At 47.7% G+C, this 21,696-nt stretch overlaps 1 protein-coding gene across 1 annotated transcript in view; it reads right to left on the bottom strand.

Moving 5' to 3' along the window:
• LOC123755789 (endoplasmic reticulum lectin 1) overlaps positions 1-21,696 on the bottom strand; it is a 50,563-nt gene that overhangs the window by 17,267 nt on the left and 11,600 nt on the right. Inside the window, exons 5-7 of the mRNA XM_045738586.2 lie at positions 19,956-20,220; positions 19,629-19,749; positions 505-684 (exon numbers count right to left, since the gene is read on the bottom strand). Of these exons, the coding sequence (XP_045594542.1) occupies positions 505-684; positions 19,629-19,749; positions 19,956-20,220 (566 nt within the window). The remainder of the gene's footprint in view (positions 1-504; positions 685-19,628; positions 19,750-19,955; positions 20,221-21,696) is intronic.

Genomic DNA, 21,696 nt, shown 5'->3' with positions numbered 1-21,696 from the left:
CTCAGCATACCAGAAAGTTTCAAAGGGTGAACAAATCAACCGAGATATATCTTGGAGAATATATCTTCCCGACTGTTGTTGCACCTATATAGATGCAGTAACAGTCTGGAAGAATGTGAGGTGGCTCGGTTCATGAAACTCCTTTTTTGGGTATAGTGGTGTTATCTGGGGATGATTAATAAGATGTCTGGGAAGGCCACTCAACAGTTAGAAAAAGTGCTCTGCTGCCACCCACTTGTGATGCCAAAGAGTGATTGGAAGAACTTGTAGTTCTATGGATGAACATTCTGAAGGTCATTACAAGCTGGAATAAATGTTCTCTAGTATCTCCCTAACACTAATATGACCTTGCAGGATAGTTCCAGAGATTTCCTGAAGTGTCAGTGTCAGAATGTTGACTTGCCTGATTGTACATGATCCTGTCCTACAAACATAGCTTATTTTACCATACGAAGCAAGTGAGTATGTTAATTCACAAATACAATTAAAACAATGCAAACTCACTCCATGAAGACAATATTCTCCACTAAGAAAGTCTTCCACAAGTTTCTGATCAACTGCCGGTTGGGGTGGGAATAGGGATAATTTTGGTCGAGGTTCTGGGGTGGTAGAGAAAATCAACGGATCATCAGTGTCTTCCACGACTTCCAATTTGACGGACCCACTTGATGTGTCACCAGTGAGCTGAAACAAAGATCTATGCTAACACTTTCTGTAGCAATAAAGCAAGTGCAGTACAGAATATATTGGTATAGAGCAGGCATATTAAGCTAAGGGCTCCCCGAGGGCCATATGGGTCACACACGACAACTAACTGAAGTCATTTAATAAAAAATTATTGCAGAATATTTTTATTACTTAAACTTAGAAACATACAATGTATATACAAATGGTTTAGCGGGTAGCCACATTCATGAATGCAAAGTAATGAAGTAGTACAACCTCGATTCAGCGCACTATATGGGACCAATCCCGGTTTGTTGCAGGGTTGGATTGGTTGCACGAGGTGATGCCTTCAGGAAGCGTTTGCATCAGTGTCTTTTTTTCTTGTACACAATATAAATGCATCATCATATTATATACTGTACCTATATATTACTACTCTACTAAAAAATACTGTTACAGTTGTTGTTTACTTTATTGTTGGAGTTATGTCCATCTTGAAGTCTCGTGGAATTGTGAATGCTGCACAGTAAATACGTACTGTAGTGTATTATGCCATTAGCACTGTGTTGATTAAGTAGTTCTGATGCATGTTGAGTACTACAATACAGTTTATGAAAACTATTTTACACTAAAATCACTGTACTGAACTGCAACCTTAATTTTAACACTAACATTATGTACTTGAATTAAACACTTATTCTAACTATACACTCCGAACACGATGTTCTTAGATGTTTGCATCAGCTTTGCTGGTGCTGGCTGCTGCTGCTGGGTACGGCTGTGCTGGTGCTGGCTGCTGCTGCTGGGTACGGCTGTGCTGGTGCTGGGTACGGCTGTGCTGGTGCTGGCTGCTGTTGTGCTGGTGCTGGGTACGGCTGTGCTGGTGCTGGGTACGGCTGTGCTGGTGCTGGGTACGGCTGTGCTGGTGCTGGGTACGGCTGTGCTGGTGCTGGGTACGGCTGTGCTGGTGCTGGGTACGGCTGTGCTGGTGCTGGGTACGGCTGTGCTGGTGCTGGGTACGGCTGTGCTGGTGCTGGGTACGGCTGTGCTGGTGCTGGGTACGGCTGTGCTGGTGCTGGCTGCTGTTGTGCTGGTGCTGGGTACGGCTGTGCTGGTGCTGGGTACGGCTGTGCTGGTGCTGGGTACAGCTGTGCTGGTGCTGGGTACCGCTGTGCTGGTGCTGGGTACGGCTGTGCTGGTGCTGGGTACGGCTGTGCTGGTGCTGGGTACCGCTGTGCTGGTGCTGGGTATGGCTGTGCTGGTGCTGGGTACGGCTGTGCTGGTGCTGGGTACCGCTGTGCTGGTGCTGGGTATGGCTGTGCTGGTGCTGGGTATGGCTGTGCTGGTGCTGGCTGCTGTTGTGCTGGTGCTGGGTACGGCTGTGCTGGTGCTGGGTACGGCTGTGCTGGTGCTGGGTACGGCTGTGCTGGTGCTGGGTACGGCTGTGCTGGTGCTGGGGGAAATTAAGGTCGATGCCTTCAAGCAGAACTGCTCAAGGTGGGGTTACCTGTGCCTCTTTCCCTCACTTCTGCTGTTACTTCAGGTCCTAGCTCGCTTGGAGACTTACCAAGAAAGAGTAGTTCTCTTGGCCCCTTGGTGGCCGGCCCAGCCTTGGTTTCAGGTGTTGCTTGCTCGGTGTCCGAACCTGGGGGTTTTCCCGCAGCTCTGCCTCTTTCAGCAGATTGGGCCAGTCCGTTATATGGCTGGTTCAATCTACTCAAGTCTTCGGGTCTATCACCATTTATATGGTGGGCAGGTGGCTTTGTTGACGATGTCCCACCTGCGTGGCTCGTCTTGGCGGTAGTATGAAGTTTCCTGGCGGTCTTTTCGTCATTTCTTGTCCCTTCACAGGTTTTCTTCTGTTTCGGATCGGGTTGTCTTGTCCTTCCTGTCTTGGTTGTTTCAGGACCATCATCTTGTGCCAAATACTGTCGCCTCGTATCGTGTGGCACTGGCGGAGTCACTGCAGCTTGTGTTCAGGGTGAATGTTACTTCTGCTCCATTCCACAAACTGTCTCGAGCATTGTTTCACCTCCGGACTGCTCATGCGCCTCCTGAGCTATCCTGATCATTGGACCAGGTGCTCTCTTTCTCTCTTCCCCTCGGTTCGTTGCGGCCCCTTCGGTATAAGGATTGTTTTGCGAAGGCTCTAATCCTGTTGGCATTGGCCTTTGGGGATTAGGTTGGGGAGCTTCATGCTCTCCTTCGGCACAGGGGTTTCTGCTCTTTTGGTCCTGGTAGTAGGTTTGTTCGTTTGCAGCCGTCTCCTTCTTGTCTGGCAAAGAATGAGACTGCTGCTTTCCGGAGGGATCCTTGGGTTGTTGATGCTTGATTGGTTCGGCCGGGGGTGCATCATGTGTTGTGTCCGATTGCACCTCTTTGCCGTTACCTGCATGCCACGGCCTCGGTGACCAGGGGCGTGCTTTGGGTTGACCCGGTTTCCCTTCTTCCCTGTTCCAGGGATCTGGTCTCCCAGGTCGTCCGCAAGGTTATTCAGTCCAGCCAGCCTGTGGTCTATCCTCGTACCCATGACGTTCGTAATTTTGCTGCATTGACTGCCATCTTCGGTAACATGTCTTGGCCCGACATTCGAGCACAGGGTTTTTGGATGTCAAACAGGGTTCTGGCCGCATGCTACCTTGTCAATGCTCCTGGCCCTAGTTGGGCATGTGTCGCATTGGGTTGGCGGTTGCAGCCAGTTACCTCAACTTCGGGTTGAGGAGCGAGTGGCGACCGCCTTCCAGGTAAGTCCCTCTTGTTTTTTATCTTCGGTTAAGTAGCTCTGGGGGGAGCCAAAGGGGTTCCCCCCAGAAAACCAACATTGAATGTAATAAAACAGTCAGTGGTTTTTGCATGTGTTTTGACATCCAGCCTCAGAACTGTGTGGATAGCCAGCGCAGGGGTCTTGGGGTCCCCTTCCCCTTCCCGCAAATGGGGAAGCTGCACAGACAGCAGCGTGATGACGATTGTGACATGCTTATTTGCTCGTTTTTCATTTTGGAAGTTCTGTTCAACAGGTTGGCTTTCAGTAGCAATATCTTAACCAGATAGGGTTTGTTTTGGGGTGCTTACCTTTCTGGGTGCCTGACCTGCTCGATGGCAAACATAGAATGCTTTCAACCACACAAGGCATTTCTGTAACACCGTAAAGGCGTTTGGTTTAGTTTTATTTAAAATATACATAAAGATTCAGGAGTCACAGACAGGGATTTGAGAAGGCGCCAGTTTGTCGGCCTGAGTCTCACACCTCTAAGCGTTAATGACCTCAAGTTGACCTGAGGTCAAGTCATGCGAATTCCACCTTGCTTCTGCTAATCGGATAATTGGCCTTCAAACATGCCGACGTTTAAGGAGTGGCTTGGTAGAGTGCCTGAGGCTATCTACTTGTGGGCGGAGTTAGTTACTAGATTCCCCAATATATACTCGGAGAGCAGAGCATAGGGAGAGATAGAAGAGGAGCCAGCAAAGCAGAGGAGAAGACGGCCTAGCCAGGGAGGCTGTCAGCTGGCAGGGCGGGACAGTCTCTGTCAACTACAGACCCCCCCTCCCCCTCTCAATCCAGCTATAGGCAGACACTTGGTGAGTTGAACATTAAGGTGACTTGGTCGTGTTTACAAGTGTTGTGTGAAGATCAGGGGCAGTCCAGTTGTAGGGTTCTTGAATTCTTGGATGATGACTCACTTTGCATCTTGAACATTAAGTTGAAATGCTTAAATTATGATATCATGTGAAATATAATTGAAGTTATTATTTAAATTGTCTTTAACTTTGTTCCCTAGAGTTTTGAGTTGAGATGAGAAAGCCTCTGCGGTTTCATGATTTAATGAGTACATGATACAGATGGAACATACTAATAATGACCTCTTGATAACATCTTTGAGAATATGGTGATACAGGCAAGTTCCATTCCTTGTCTTGTATGTAATGGTCTAGAATGGATGGTGGCAGCATTTCGTCTTCTACTATCTACTTTTCTACTTCTACTATCTACTATTCTACCTATCTACTCCTCTCCCTCCACCCCTCCTCTAAACTCTCACTTTCAACTGACAACCCTCCTCGCTCCTCCCCCCCCTCTCTCACCCCAAACCCTCACTAATTACTTCATTATTCATCTTTTCCCTTTCGTTTCTCTTATACGTTTGTGGCAGTGACTTGTGTTCTAGAGTTCTCCCTAGAGTTTCGGGTAGCTGATCAAGTTACGGCGCCTTGTAGTACCCGTACCTAGGTAATCAAATACTTAGGTTACAAGGTGTTGAACGAGAGAGGCTGCCGTAGGAATTCTAGGGGTGCTCTAAAATAGTTAGCTAACTGAGGACGGTATAACGGACTAGAGAGAGCTGTTTCCCCCGGCCTCGTTAGTTAACTGGGGGGGGTGGAATAATGGACAAGAATAATGGAGAGCTATTTTCCCCCACCCCCCGTTACATTTCTATAGGCCATTGTTCCTCGTGCCTCTCTGAGGGGGCGAGGTTCTGGCTCGTTGAACCTAAGAACTCCATTCACTTTGATGCCAGGGTCTAATACATTCATATCTGCCCGGATAGCTCTGGGGAGCCTCCGGGTCTCACCCAGAAAACTGGAATTTCATTACATTACATTCAATGCTGGTTTTTGTACCTTAATTATGTTGAGATTTAGAAATCTTTTAAAAGGTGATAGCTCGAGTTATAAAAACTGCAATTTTGGCCATTAAATGAACAAATTACAGTACCCTTTGTGCGGATCGCAGGCGTACTTGCAAAGGACCGCATGTATACCCACATCATGAGTGAGGTACAATTTTTACATGCTAGTGACTATCTTTATCACCGAACAGTAACTGCCTCATTTTTTGCAGGTCGGCATTTAATCCTCAACGGTCCTAATGGTTACAAACCATCTTTTCTTCTGTCTTATCCCAGCTCCTTCTCTTTATATCCTTCCCAAGTGCTATACAGTTCTACAGACTTAGCACACACTCCTGACCTAGTCACCCATAAATAAGACAGTTCAAGTAAATAATGATAAAGAAATAAGTGACATTCTAAATAGCCCTTTGTTTTGGTCTTTACTAGAGCAAAATTTAATATTTTACCAATATGTAAAATAAAAACAGAGGAATACTGTCAAAGTAAAACTGCAGGAGCCTTACTGGCTTACACAAAGCAGCTTCTATTTATACCCAACCACACCCATCCACAAAATTATTTAGCCTGTGCTTCACACAATCCAGTGACCCACCATCTATTATTTTGCACAGAAACCTGTTCCATAATTAAAAAAACCAGCGTTGAATGTAACGAAAAGCCATTTTCTGGGAAAGTCCCGGTGACTCCCCAGAGCTATCCACACTGAATGGATATGTATACCTTTCTGACATCAGTCAATGCATGGAGTTCTTGCCTACCGGGGAACCACGAGCCACAACCCGGCCCCCCTCTAGAGAGGCACGAGGAGCAATGGCCTATAGAGACCGCCCTGTGGTTGGGATCATTCTGTCTGCCATCGACTGGGACAGGCACCCAGAAAGGTAGGCACCCTAAAACAAACCCCCTATTCTGGTAAAACTATTGTGACCAAAAGCGGAACAAGTGGATATAACTCCCCCAAACGAAAATTTGCAAACTAGCATGATGGCATCATATCGCCACGCCGCCGTCTACACAACTCCCCCCCCCCCTCCCTGGGAGGGGGAACCCCAGACCCACTTGCCGGCAACCCAACCTTCAGTTCATAGGCTGGATGTCAAAATAGCGCGAAAGACATCATTGACCGGAGAGAGGGTGGGAGCCTCCGGGACTTGCGCAGAAAATAGTGTTTCATTACATTCAAAGCTGGTTTTCTGGGAGAGCCCCATCGGCTCCCCGGAGCTACCGCACCACAGATAAGGAAAAGAGGGAAGGATCCAGGAGGCGGATGGTACTTGCCCTAACATAAAAAACAAAACCACAGACAAAAAGAAAGGACCTTACAGATGACCCGGGAAACTCGAACCCCAGAACAGGAAGGAAGGAAGGTAACCTGGGCAAACTAAAATGCGTCCACAGCCCCAGAGGCCAAGACGCACAGAGAGCAGCGAAGAGCCGCAACTGAACAACAAAGGAAGCACCCTGGCCTGACCAACCAAGCAGCAACCCAAGGACCCCTCCGGAAAGCAGCAGACCCCAACATCACTCGAGAAGGAGACTTCATCAAAGAACAACCTACCACAAGGTTGGTTTCTACGAGGCAGAAAAACACGGGTGCCGGAAAAGCGCAGGAACTCCCAGACCCGACCCCGAGAGGTTAATACCAACAGAAAAAGGATAACTGAAAAAAAATCAGAACCGAAGGGATCATGACAAACCGAGGAGAAGAGAGACCACCTGGGCCCACGATCAGGATGGCACCGGAAGCGCAAGAGCAGGCCGGAGGGGAAACAACCCCTAAGACAGCAAGTGGAACGGAGCAGAAGGAACAACAACACCGAACGCAAGATGGAGCGGCTCTGCCAGCGCCACCCAAGAAGAGGCAACAGAACACGGCACCAGAAGACAGTCCCGGAACAACCCCGAAAGGAAAGACAAGACAACCCTATCAGAGACCGAAGAACCCTTCGCAGTGATAGGAAAACCAGAAGGACCGACAGAAAACTACATACTGACGCCGAGACGAAGCATGCAGGTGGGAGACCAACAACGAAGCCACCAGTGCCCACACAAGCGACGAGAACACGAGACAAAAACCCCAGACGCAAGGGTAAGAACGAACCAGCCCCGTACAGGGCTGGACCGATCCGCAAAAGAGGCGGAGCCAAGGGAAGCCCCTCAGGATTGGAACCGAGGAAAACAGAGCCCCCAAGCAAGGCCGGCAAAAACCAGAAGGAACGGCCGCCAGGGAACCAGGAACCCAATCCCGGCGAGCGGAAAAGGAACCAACCTGGACGAGCAGAAACGCCGTGTCCGGGAAGAACACCCCCAGGACCTTGGAAGGACCAACAAGGCCAAACACTGAAGAGCCAGGGGCCCAGGCAGAGGCCATTGAGGAAAATGAGCACCACGAAGGAAGAGCGAGACGCGAAGCGAAAAGCAGGAACCCCGCAACCCAAAGGAGCATTGCAACCAGCTCCAGCAGGAAAGAACAACGCACGCATCCCTGAGGTATACAAGAGGAGAACCACTCAGGACGTGTACCGTAAGAAAATGAAATTCACGTTCCAGAAAAGGAACAAAGAAAAGTCGTAGCCAGGACCGGAAGCCAAGCTACCCCTGTCCCAAGAAAAGGAACCAGGAGGGCAGAAGCGGTGACCGAAAGTCCACAACCTCCCACAGACAAAGCCTGCAGGGAGAACGAGGAAAAGTGAACTCAGTACCAAAACCGAAAACAGGGGTAGGCCAAAATCAGGAGCTAAACATGGACAGAGGCCCACCCCAGCTCCCAACAACAGTACTGTATAGCCAATAAGCACCGACCAAGAGACACAGCCATGTGGAGCATATAGGGGGGAAAACAGAAATAGTTAAGGAAAAGGCCGGAATACGGACCAAATAGCAGCCGGTAACGAAATGTACACGACCAACCACGTGTGGCGTGGGTGGTCGCACATACACAGAGGGACACCACGCATATCAGGGTGCACCCAGGCACCAAAGATAAGCAAGGAAGGAGTGTCTAGAGACCAAGGCAAGGAAGGACACAAACACGGACCGGGGGGAACAAAGGAGTGTCCAAAGATCAAGAAAAACCCCGGCGCCGAAAAACAAAACAAAAAACACCAAAATGCAGGGCAATGCCCCCAGTATAACAAGATACACGGACAAAGGAGTCACTGTAAGACACACGCAAAGTGTCCAAGCAAAACACCTAACACCTCTGTTAGGTGTCAAGGATGCTCCCCTGTCAAGTGGGGAAGTGACAGGGTAGACAAGAATGGAGCATTTAATACGGGTGGCACACGCAGAAGGGGACACAAGCGAAAGCTGAGCACCCAAATAAGCCACAGACACATAGAACATTTCCAGTGTTAGAAGTTAGGAAGTGGAATGCACTAGGAAGAGAAGTGGTGAAGGCAGACTTCATACACAGTCGCAATTGCAGAAAAGATAGAACCCAGTAGGCTCAGGAATCTGTACACCTAAAGAATGACAGTGGAGAGGCAGGACCAAAAAGCCAGATCTCAACCCCCGCAAGCACAATTAGGGGAGTACAACGAGGCGAGCACCCCACCAAAGAGTGAGAACCAGCACCCGGCCGACAGAGTTGCCAGACAGTACAATGTCACCTGCAAAACAGACACACCACCGTGTCACGACACAGATGAGCCATGCAACGTAACAGGAGCATCCCTAGTGGAGAATGTCCAGAGGTGCATGCCCAGGAAGAGAAGACGAGGTTCATGCAGTATCGAGGCGGAGGAGGCGCCACTCAGAGCCGCCCCACACTCGCTTCAGAGCACCGAGTATCCAGGGGGTAAAGACTGGAGAGAAGAGGAGCGAAAACGGCGTAGAATCCGCAGGACAAAATGCGGAACACCAACATTGTGTACACCGCCCAGAAACAAAATGATCCCCTGGCCCCAGCGCCCGAGCTACGAACCGCACCACTCGGCTTCCGGGTGGCGCGGCTCATACACCAGTCGTATGTACAGATATCGTACATTCACCAGCAAGGTGTATGTACATACGCACAAGGCAAGGTAACGAATACAAAGAATGTCAACAGGAAGGAGAGACGATGTGAATACAAAAGAAGGACTGGAGAGAAACAACACTGGAAGGCAACAAATGTTCCAAACACATTGGAAGTACCGAAGAGGTGCACGAACCAACGAAAACCGCGACAAACAAGCACAAATGCATGGAGGCACATACGGGCCCAAAAACACCCCAGATCAAGGGACGAGCAAGGAACCCGAAACAAAGGGAACAGTTACGCGACACAAGCGCAAAAAAGGTGAGGAAAAGGGGGGGGGGGGTGAAAAACATCTCCAGGCGGAACCGAACGGATCTGAAGGGACATGGAACCGAACCCAGGGAGGGGAAAACCCGAGATCAGCACAAAAGCAAAGGGGGGAAGGATAAAACCTCACTCTGAGGAACTGCAAACCCCACTCCGAGGGTACAAAACCCCAAGCGGGGCAAAACGGGGCCTAGGGCCCCCCCAGGCAACCCCTCCCCAACTCCAGGAAGCCCCACAGCATGACCCAAGGGCCGAGTCGTTCCCCCAAAGCCCCAGCCCCACAAGGAAAATCCAGGGCAGCCATACAAAACACTAAGGAAGGGAGCCCACTGGTCAGACCCATACAGCACGGCTGGAGGAACAGGCTTGAATGCCTCCGCTGCCACCCCGGAAAAGCAAAAAAACCCAAGACTGCCCGAGTCTCAACCCAACGAGGTCCTGCCCCAACCCCAAAACCCGCCTATGGTTCAGAGCCGGAAGCAAGGGGAAGGAAGTATGGACAACAGAAGGGAAAGGACGAGGAGGAGCGGATGGAACCGGAGCCGAAGCAACTCCCACCCTCAAGTCCGGACCCCGTAACCAAAACGGGGCAGTCTCGGGGCCTCCAGGGCCGCAACCAACTAAGAGCATTGCAGCAACCTAAACCTAGCATGCAACACCGCAGCTGCCTGCACCCACACATTATCAGTGGCTAGGGTGAACGGGAGCATGTACAGACAACACACATCGCACAACTCCAGGTCAAAACAAACACCGACACAACAGGCAGGAAAGCTGAGGCAAAACAGGCGAATGTCACCCCGAGAAAAGGGGACAGAGCAACCTTCAAACTCGCAAGACGTGAGGGGGGGACTTAGGGGTCACATCCATCGGACCACGGAGCCCCTGTGGGGTTTCCCAGGGCCCTTAGCCATGGGTACACACTAAGGGAAGCCCAGGCATGGTACTGCGAACCGGCACCCAAGTCTACCAAACAAACTGCTAAAGCTGAACCCCTGAAACGTGACCACTCATGGGGACCAAGCAGGGAAGACCACCAAACACAGAATTACAAATATATACAGCCAACGAACAGTGACGGGGGACCACAAAGGCAGACCCCCACCAGGCAGAAAACAAAAACAAAAGAAAAACCCCGCAAGAGGACAATGTACCCTGGCAGAACAGAGCCGGCCGCTGTTATAGGTGAAAACTAGCTGTGCAGTACCCTGCACCCCAACCAGTGATGAAAAACTACCCTCTACCCAGAGACAAACAAGGGTAAGAAAAACCCCAGCTGACCCCAAGGGCGGCCAAGTACCGAGCAATAAACAGCACAGCGGAGGTAGATCCCAAGGTGACTTGTGGAAGGAGGCGCCAAGCCCCAAGGGCAGTACTTACAGGGCACCTAGAGGAAAGGAACCCTAGGCACATGCAGCCCGAGTAACGTGGAATATGACTCCCAGCTCACACACCACCTGTAGAGACAGCCCACACCACAAGGCACAGAACTGAAACAAAAACCGGAGCCAGAGGCATGACTGCACCAGACTTCCATCAGCCAAGAACTGCAGGTTGGGTCGCCGGCGGGTGGGTCTGGGGCTCCCCTTCCCCCTCCCAGGGAGGGGGGGGGGATTGTGCAGATGGCAGCAGTGCGGTGACGTGATGACGTCATGCTGGTTTGCTAATTTTCGTTTGGGGAGTTCTGTCCACTTGTTCTGCCTTCGGTCGCAATAGTTTTACCAGAATAGGGGTTTGTTTTGGGGCGCCTACCTTTCTGGGTGCCTGTCCCCGGTCAATGGCAGACATAGAATGCTCCCAACCACAGGAGGGGTCTCTATATGCCAATGCTCCTTATGCCTCTCTAGAGGGGACCAGGTTCTGGCTCGTGGTCCTCGGTAAGCAAGAACTCCGTGCATTGACTGATGCCAGAAAGATATACATATCCATTCAGCCTGGATAGTTCCAGGAAGCCGACGGGGTTCCCCCAGAAAACCAGCTTTGAATGTATGTAATGAAACGCCATTTTCTGGATGAGCCCTGGAGGGGCCCTAGAGGCTCCCTGGAGCTATCGGGCTAATAGGTGTTACATTAGACCGGGGCATTAGTCAATGAGTTCAACCTACCGGGAACCACGAGGCAGAACCTGGCCCCTTCAGAGAGGTGAAGGGAGCAATGACCCTGGAAACCCCCCTTATGTTGGGAGTTTTCCTTATCTGCCTTCGACCGGGGTTAGGCACCCAGAAAGGTAGCCATAACAAAACAAACTCCACATGGTAAGAAAATTACAATTAAATACTGAAAAAAAAGAGGCAGAACTCTCTCCAATCCCATGAAAACAAGCATATGTCACACTCCACCGCCATGCCGCTTGTCCCCGCAGCCCTCCCTTTCCCGAGAAAGGGTGGGGGAGCCCCGGACCTCCCCGCTCCGGCTACCTAGCACTCTAGTTCGGAAGCTAAGCATTAACCCTTTAACTGTGCAACACATCATATGCTGTGTTCACTGACTTGCAGTAACTTGTGCTCCACATCATATGATGTATTGGAGTACTACGCAAGATTTAAATGGCCTACGGATACACGGGGTTCACCACACCTTCATCAGGGCTCTTGTAAACAGACGCCACTTTTTAAAAAAATCGTGGGCCAAATTCCCGGGTGTGAGGGGCCTCAGTATTGAGTGAGCTACCAAGCCTGACACATGCAGCATGAACTCACAGCACTGCTGTTCAGCTTGTGACCACAGCATCACCTAAATTTGCCATAATATACATTTGCATGCTATTATTTAGCGATGATATTATTACAGAAGACCCCTGACTGTGATAAAAATGACCAGGATTCTGATAATAGCAGGGTTGTTGTGAGAATTAGTGCTGTAGTGGGAGGAGTAATCTTGGTGGGAAGGGAGGTAGCATTGTCTGCTGACTGTGACCACCTTTTACTGTCTGGACTCACTATACCAGCTTAGTTGTTCACTATGGTAAACAAGATTGATGAAGATTAAGATTGATTGATGAAGATTAAGCCACCCAAAAGGTGGCACGGGCATGAATAGCCCGTAAGTGGTGGCCCTTTTAAGCCATTACCAGTATCAAGAGCTGATACTGGAGATCTGTGGAGGTGCGAATGCACCCTGCGTGACGGGAGATGTCTCCCAGACCAAATGGTGACCAGATGGTGGTGAGGACAGATGGTGGTAAACAAAACATGCAGATACTTATATATAACATCTGTATATAAAAGCAAAAACAGTATGGTGGGATTAGAATGGTGGCGAGTCAGGTGAGGTGAGGGAGGGAGGGAGTGGCAGCCAGTGGCGGGCTGGCACTGCCACTGCCACTCAGCATACCAACTTAGTGGTTCGTTATAGTGAACACGAATGTAGATACTTATATATAACGTGCATATACAGTGTAATAACAGCAAAAGGAGTGTGGGGGAGAAGCCATTTTGGTGATGGGTGTGGCAACATCTGCATGATTTGTCATGTTGGTAGGGGTGGCCACTATGCTCTTTGGGCATTATACCAGCTTAGATGAACAGTTATGGTGAACAAAACATGTAGACTTATATATAACGTCTGTATATAGGGTAATAACACCACAAACAGTATTGTTGGGGTGAAATTTTAGTGCGTCTGACCTTGAATGTGTGAGGGAGGCAGCCGCCAGCTGAGTGTGTGTAGCGACGTCTCTTATTGCCTGAACTAACTATATCAACTTAGTTGTACAGTTGTGGTGAACAAAACATGCAGATACTTATATATAACATCTGTATATAGTGAATAAAAGCAAAAACAGTATTGTGGGAGGGGAATGTGGGTGAGTCAGGTGAGTTGAGGGAGGGAGGAAGTAGCAGCCAGTGGCGGGCTGCCATTGGCTGCCACTGCCACTGAGCATGCCAACTTAGTGGTTCGTTATGGTGAACACGAATGTAGATACTTATGTATAACGTGTGTATATAGTGAATAAAAGCAAAAACAGTATGGTGGGAGAAGAATGTGGGAGAGTGAGGTGTTGAGGGAGTGAGTGGCAGCGAGTGGCTGGCTGGTGTGTGGCGGTCACTCCTCGTTGCTTTTTGACTCATAATAGCAACTTAGTGGTTCGTTATGGTGAACAAAACATGCATATACTTATATATAACCTGTGTATATAGTGTAATAACCGACAAAGTATTTGTTCACTGCTTGATGAACATAATTGAATCTACAATATGCACACCATATTTTTGAGTACAGCGATGATTCACTCATTTTATTATACAAATATATCACACTACACACCATTGAATAATATTACAGCAAAAACTATGAAAAATCAGAGACATTGAAATAATTAGGTAATTATCTCTTTGTGGCAACTCCTGCCTGACAGCTGGGGAGCAACAGACTGTCTGGGACGCACGCTGAGTCAGCGCCTGTTTTTTGCTAGACTTCCCCACCCTGTAGCGGGCAATATATGCCACTTTCGATTTTTTTATTATTTTTCTCGTGATCAGAGAACACAAATTAACAGGTTTAGAAGAAAAAATCATTTTTTTTTTTTTTTTTGCTATGCGCCTGTGGGTGACAAATGCTAAATAGCCCGGAGCCACACAAGGATTAAACAATACGAAAAACCACCGACCGGAGGGAAGGGGGGGCTACCAGGGAGCCTCCGGGGCTCACTCGGAAAATGGTGTTTCATTACATTCAACGCTGGTTTTCTGTAGGGAGCTCCTACGGCTCCCTGGAGCTACATACCCAAAGATAAGGAAAAGAAGAACTTACCCGGGAGGTGGCCGCCACATACTCCTCAACGCGAAGTCGAGACAACTGGCTGCAACCTGCAACCCAAAGCAACACAAGAACGCCCAGGAGCAGGAACATTAACCAAATAACGGGTGACCAGGATCCTGGTTGATACCTGGTTGATGGGGTTCTGGGAGTTCTTCTACTCCCCAAGCCCGGCCCGAGGCTAGGCTTGACTTGTGAGAGTTTGGTCCACTAGGCTGTTGCTTGGAGCGGCCCGCAGGCCCACATACCCACCACAGCCCGGTTCGTCCAGCACTCCTTGGAGGAATAAATCTAGTTTCCTCTTGAAAATGTCCACATTTGTTCCAGCAATATTTCTTATGCTTGCTGGGAGGACGTTGAACAACCGCGGACCTCTGATGTTTATAAAGTGTTCTCTGATTGTGCCTATGGCACTTCTCCTCTTCACTGGTTCTATTCTACATTTTCTTCCATATCGTTCACTCCAGTACGTTGTTATTTTTCTGTGTAGATTTGGTACTTATCCCTCCAATATCTTCCAGGTGTATATTATTTGATCTCTCTCTCGTCTTCTTTCTAGTGAGTACATTTGGAGGGCTTTGAGACGATCCCAATAATTTAGGTGCTTTATTGCGTCTATGCGTGCCGTATATGTTCTCTGTATTCCCTCTATTTCAGCAATCTCTCCTGCTCTGAAGGGGGAAGTGAGTACTGAGCAGTACTCAAGACGGGACAACACAAGTGCCTTGAAGAGTACAACCATTGTGATGGGATCCCTGGATTTGAAAGTTCTCGTAATCCATCCTATCATTTTTCTGGCTGTCGCAATATTTGATTGGTTATGCTCCTTAAACGTTAGGTCGTCAGACATTATTATTCCCAAATCCTTGACATGCTGTTTTCCTACTATGGGTACATTTGATTGTGTTTTGTACTCTGTATTATGTTTAAGGTCCTCATTTTTACCGTACCTGAGTACCTGGAATTTATCACTGTTAAACATTATGTTATTTTCTGATGCCCAGTCGAAAACTTTATTAATATCAGCTTGAAGTTTTTCAATGTCTTCAGCCGAGGTAATTTTCATACTGATTTTTGTGTCATCTGCAAAGGATGATACAAAGCTGTGACTTGTATTTTTGTCTATATCTGATATGAGAATAAGGAAAAGCAGCGGTGCAAGGACTGTACCCTGAGGTACAGAGCTTTTAACTGCACTTGGACTAGATTTTATATGGTTGACTGTTACTCGCTGAGTCCTGTTTGACAGAAAACTGAGTATCCAGCATCCTACTTTATCCTGTTCAACCTCCAAAATCCCTGTGCCTGAATATCAGCCCAGGACATATTGCTAAATATGGCAGCCAATGCAGTAAACGTCCTAACGTTATGGGCGCGAGGATAGACAGCAGGCTGGCTAGACTTAATAAACCTGCGGACGACCTGAGAGACCCCGAGCCCTGGAACAAGGAATGAAGAAAACAGGATCAACCCAAAGGCATCCCCAACCACTGAAGTTGAAGAGCACAGATAACAGTGAAGAGCTGCAACTGGACAACACATGATGCACCCCCGGCCTGACCAACCAAGCATCAATGACCCAAGAACCCCTCCGGAAAGCAGCCATCTCGTTCTTCGTCAGAAAAGAAGGAGAAGGGTGCAACCGAACAAGCTGACCACCAGGACCGAAAGAGCAGAAACTACTGCACCAGAGGAGAGCATGAAGCTCACCGACCCGACCACCAGAGGCCAATGCCAACAGAAACAAAGCCTTGGAAAAACAATCTTGAACCAAATGGGGCCACCACAAACCAAGGAGAGGAAAGAAAGGAGAGCACCCTGTCCATGACCAGGACGGTTCATGCGGCGCATGAGCAGGCTGGAGGCGAAATAAAGCACGAGAAAGCTTACAGAATGAGGCAGAAGTGACATCCACCTTGAACGCAAGCTGGAGCGGCTCCACCAGCACCACACAATACAGTATAAGGTGACAGTATTAGGCATCAAATGACGATCCTGAAAAATATAAGACAGAAAGGGCAAGACAACCTGATTAGAATTAGAAGACAAATTATGAAGAGAGAAAATGGCAGAAAAAATGGCAGGAAACTTCAACGAAGGGACACCATCAACGAAGCCACCTGATCACCATACAGATGCCGATAAACCCGTCAAAAAGACCAGATGCAAAAAGCGGAGAAGACCGAACCAGCCGTGTACTGGATTGGTCAGACCTGCTGGAAGAGGCGGAGTTGCAGAAAGCCGCGCCGAACTAAGACTGGGCCGGCCACCATGGGGCCATAAGGACTACTCTCCCTTGGTATGACTCCAACCGAGTCAGAACCCAAACTAATAGCTTGACCGGGAGAAAGAGGTACAGGTAACTCACCTTGACTAGTCCTGCCGAAAGGCATCCACCACAACAGTCCCGTAGTTGGGGAAGAGCTCCACACATATCGGTAGATGTCTCGACCACGCCGACGTAAAGAGGTCCCCTTCCAGGAGTCCATACATCTGGCAGAGCCAACTGAAGGAGTCGGTATCGACCATCCATTCCGTGGACATGGGAATGAACCGAGACTGGCCGCTGCTAGGATATTGGACTCCACTAAGGCAAAACACTGCTAGGAATCCGAGGCAAAAGTTGACGACCGCCCCAGATCCCATTAGCCAACGAACTGGAGTTGCTGGGTTGCCAGCATTGGGGGTCCGGGGCTCCCCCTCCCCCTCCTGGGGAGGGGAGGGGAGGGTCGCACAGATGAGCACTGCGGCATGGTGTGACGTTTGCTTGTTTGCTGGTTTCCTTGGGATTTGAGGCAATTCTACCTCTTCGGTTTTCGATTGCAATATTCTTATCATGTAGGGTCTGTTTTGTTATCCCTACCTTTCTGGGTGCCTAACCCCAGTCTTTGGCAGATAAGAAAAAACCCAACCACCGGGGGGGGGGGGGGGGGGGGTTCCAGGGACCATTGCTCCCTGTGCCTCTCTGAGGGAGGCCTGGATCTGGTCCCAGGTAGGCTGAACTCCATTGACTGATGCCCTGGTCTAATGTATCACATATTAGCCTGATAGCTCAAAGAAGCCGGAAGAGCTCTCCACAGAAAAAACGAAACCTCACAACTAGCCAACTAGCAGCTGGAGTAAAACATCGGTCACCACGTGATAGCAAATGCAGGCTGCGCCCCACCAGCAAACATTCCCCTACCTGGGGCAAGACGGAAAACCCAAGACCACTGGTCTACCCAAAGGGTGAGGACAACCACAAGTTAGGAAAGGAAGCCTCCTAAGGGGAAGTGATTCCCAAATACCCCAGGGAAAGATAAATTTGACCACGCAACGGCAGTACTCACGGAGCACCTACGGAAGGTGGCCCTAGACACATGCAGCTCCGATATCCTGAACTCTAAGCAGGCACACTTGACAAGTGTAGGAACAGCCGTCGAGGCAAAAATGCAGAACAGAAATTGCGGCCCGAGTGACGTTTGACCGCCAAGCACATCATTCAAAAACTTGATTGGTGGGTTGCTGGCTCCCCCTCCCCTCATGGTGGGGAAGGGGTAGCGCTAATGAACGGGGGTTTAGTTGGATGAAGTGTTGCGTGTTTGTTTTCTTTCTAGGAGTTCTTTTGCTCTTTTGAGGACATACAGAAGCTCACTATTTTCAACCAGGCAGTGGTCTGTTTTGATTCGTCTACCTTTCTGGGTGCCCTTCGTTTTTGATGGCATGTATGACATACAGTGGCACCTCGATTAACGAGCGGCTCTCTATCTACGAGCATTTCGAGTAACAAGCAAGCCACTCGCAGCAAATTTGTCTCTGTTGATGAGCTTCACCTCTTAACGAGCAAAACCACATGGTACTTCCTAGCGTCTCGCGGGTTCTCGCAAATTCTCGGATGCCTCCGACACCAGTGTTGTTGCTGTTGTATCATGCACGACAAGCATCCCTCTGTGTTTAGTTGCACTTTTCTTTGGATTTTTGTGGTTTTGTGACTACAATTTGTAACGCACGACGTCACCAAAGAACCTACTTGCTAAAGATTGTGTTGTCAAGAGGAAGAAAGACAATTACTGTGGATTTGAAGAAGGAAATTATAGCAAAGCATGAGCGTGGTGTCCGTGTGACTGATCTCACAAGGGAGTATAGCAGGTCCTCATCAACAATTTACACCATTAGTAAGGGGAGGAGGAGGAGGTAAGGGAGGATGCTGCCTTTTCCAGTGAGATTAGGGAAGTGTTGGGAATGTTTGAAAAGGTGACCACATTCTTGGAAAAGCATCAACCTGATAAAGCAGTGACAACATGGTGTGTGAACATGTTTAATGACAATTTGCTGTCTTGTTTTAGGGACATCCTAAAACAAAGACAAATGCAATTGTCAATAGACACGTTCTTTGCAAAAGTAGAGAAAAGACGAGCAAGTGATAGTGAACCACAACCCAGTCCCAGTGGGGTGAAATTTCCAAGAAGAGAGAGGCCACCTGACTCGGAGGTGGATTCTCCTTCCACTCCGTAACCCCTCCCCTTCTCCCCCACCTCCCCATCGTCTCCCTCATGCCAGCAACGACTCTACATAAGGTAAACATGAAAACAGTACAACAAAACATTTATAATTACATGTGCAGTATTATATTTACATTATAAAATGTCATACATGTATGGATGTTTTTGGGAGTGGAACGGATTAAATTTATTTCCTTTATTTTAAATGGGGAAATTTGTTTCTCAAGACGAGTTTTCCACATAACGAGCTCGGTGCCAGAACGGATTAAACTCGTTAATCGAGGTGCCACTGTACTTTAAATGTACAGTGCTCTAAGGCAATTGCTCTCTGTGCAATGGACCACTGTGCAGAACCTGAGGGGGCCAGGTTCTGGCGCTGGTCCATGGTAGGCAACAAGAACTGTGACTGATGACCCCAAATAGGATAGCACTATATCACTGGGATAGCTTCAGGGAGCTGACAGGGCTCTCCAAAGAAAAATCTATTTCCAAACAAGTATTTACCATACCTACATGTATGGCATGAAATTCACTTTCATGTTATATGTGAATTGGGTTATTTATTTCTGCTACATTATTGGGACTTGTTACCATTATTATTCTCTGCTTAGTATTGCATCAGAGTTATCTGCATCCAGCCTCTGACACAGGTTGCAGAAGCCATGACAGCAGAGCACAAACAGTGCTTAAGAATTAGGGTGGAAAATTAAAAAATATATAATAACATAAATTATTAAATTAAAAAGGAAGAAGGTGCAAGAGAGAGTTCTTCAAGTTGAAGCAAAAAACTTGTGGCCAACTTACCATGGCCCCATTAGAACGCAACTTAAGACTTTCTGCTTCAATCTTGAGAAGATTGCGGGGTCTTTTTGGGCTGCCATTCATTGGCACACAATGGAGGTTGGTTTGAGGTAAATCATGAGGTCTGTCAGTAACAAAACAAGAAGAAAAAGAAATTATAAATTGTAAGTCCTTAAAAGTTTATGAGCAATTCCTTAAAATGTTAAATTATGTACTCTCTTCATATAGCCATCTGTCTACCTATTTAATATACCAGATCTCACTTATACAAAACTTTCCATACAAACTTCACACTCCACAATCTATCAACCAAATAAATTAAGCACAGACCTGTATGACGGATGCTGACAGAGATATGGTGACAGAACAACTATTTCATATTCGCAGGTGTATGTCTCCTTTATGCTGTAGATCTCGTGTCGTCCCTCTTCATAACACACGAACAAAATGTGACTGAGACGAGGTTTTCCAGTGAGGTCACAGATGGTGCCGTGCGTGTAGTTCACCATAAAGTACGGCATGTTAATCCCTTCTATTTTGGTAGTTGGAGTATCGGGGTTTGGATTTTCTTTAAGTTCCACTTCAAGTTGTGTCACTATAAATAAAATATTTTAACTACCTGTTTTCTATCAATAATGTTTTACAAATTTAGAACCTATTAATGCAATAAAATAAAAAGCCTTCCAGTGCTTTATACTGATAGGTATACAGGTATATATGGATAGGTATATTACCTCCACTGACAGGAAACTATCAGTGACCACAGAGGAGGGAGATCTAGCTCTTTATGCCCCGACTTCTGGCCATTTATACTGGAGTGTCTATTACCCCTCTAAATATTAATATTTTCATTATATTCCTTTTAAAGTTGTGGATGGAATTGGCTTCAACAACTTCCTCCTTCAATGCATTCCACTTTCCTACCACCTGTACATGGAACAAGAACTTCCTTATATCTTTGACTCCATTCTGTTGTGACTCAACTGCATGTCCAGCTTCTACCAATGTCCCCTCGTCCTACCTATTTTTAATTTAAATAAGACTTCCTTTATCTACTTTACCTTATTCCCTCAAAATCTTGAACATAGTTTTCATATCTCCCTCTGTTTCTTCTCTCCTCTAACCCTTAAACTGCTCATGGCGTACATATACGCCATGAGTAACATGTCCCACAGAGCGCATGGCGTATATATACGCCATAGGGTGCCAGGCACAATTCAAATGGCCGGCTGCTACACAGGGTTCACACTGGCTTCCTCAGGGCTCCTGTAAACAGACGCTATTTATTAAAAAAAAATCGTGGGCAATATTCTCAGGTGTGAGAGCCCCAGTACTGTTGGAGCGACCAAGGCTGGTGCATGCAGCATGGGCGAACAGCATTGCTGTTCAGCTTGTGACCACAGCATCGCCGAAAAATGTCAAAATAAATATATAATTGCTATTATTTAGCAATGACAATATTACAGATCAGCCCCTGACTGTGATAAAAATAACCAGGGTTGTGATAATAGCAGGATTGATGTAATAATTAGCGCTGTGGGAGGAGTGATGCTGAGAGACGGAGGGAGATAGCATCGTTTACTGACTGCGTGGCCACCTGTTATTGTCTGCATTCACTATACCAGCTCAGTGGTTCTCTATGGTGAACACAAATGTAGATACTTGTATATAATGTGTGTATTAGTGTAATATCAGCAAAAGGATTATGCTGGGAGGAGCCATTTGGGTGACGGAGGTGACGTCGTCTGCATGATTTGTCTGGCTGTGTAGAGGGTGGCCACTATGCTCTTTGAGCACTCTACAAGCTTAGGTGTACAGTTACTGTGCATACAACATGTAGATACTTATATATAATATGTGTATATAGTGTAATAACACTGCAAACAGTATTGTTGGGGGAAAAAGTTTAGTGTGTGTGACCTTGAATGAGTAAGGGAGCTGCCAGCTGACTGTGTATAGCGACGACTCTTAGTGCCTGAACTAACTAAATCAGCTTAGTTGTACAGTTGTGGTGAACAAAACATGTAGATTCTTATATATAATGTCTGTGTATTGTGAATAAAATAAAAAA

Source organism: Procambarus clarkii, chromosome 43 (genome assembly GCF_040958095.1).
Source record: "Procambarus clarkii isolate CNS0578487 chromosome 43, FALCON_Pclarkii_2.0, whole genome shotgun sequence".
NCBI lineage: Eukaryota > Metazoa > Arthropoda > Malacostraca > Decapoda > Cambaridae > Procambarus > Procambarus clarkii.
This window is presented reverse-complemented; position numbering and strand designations above follow the sequence as displayed.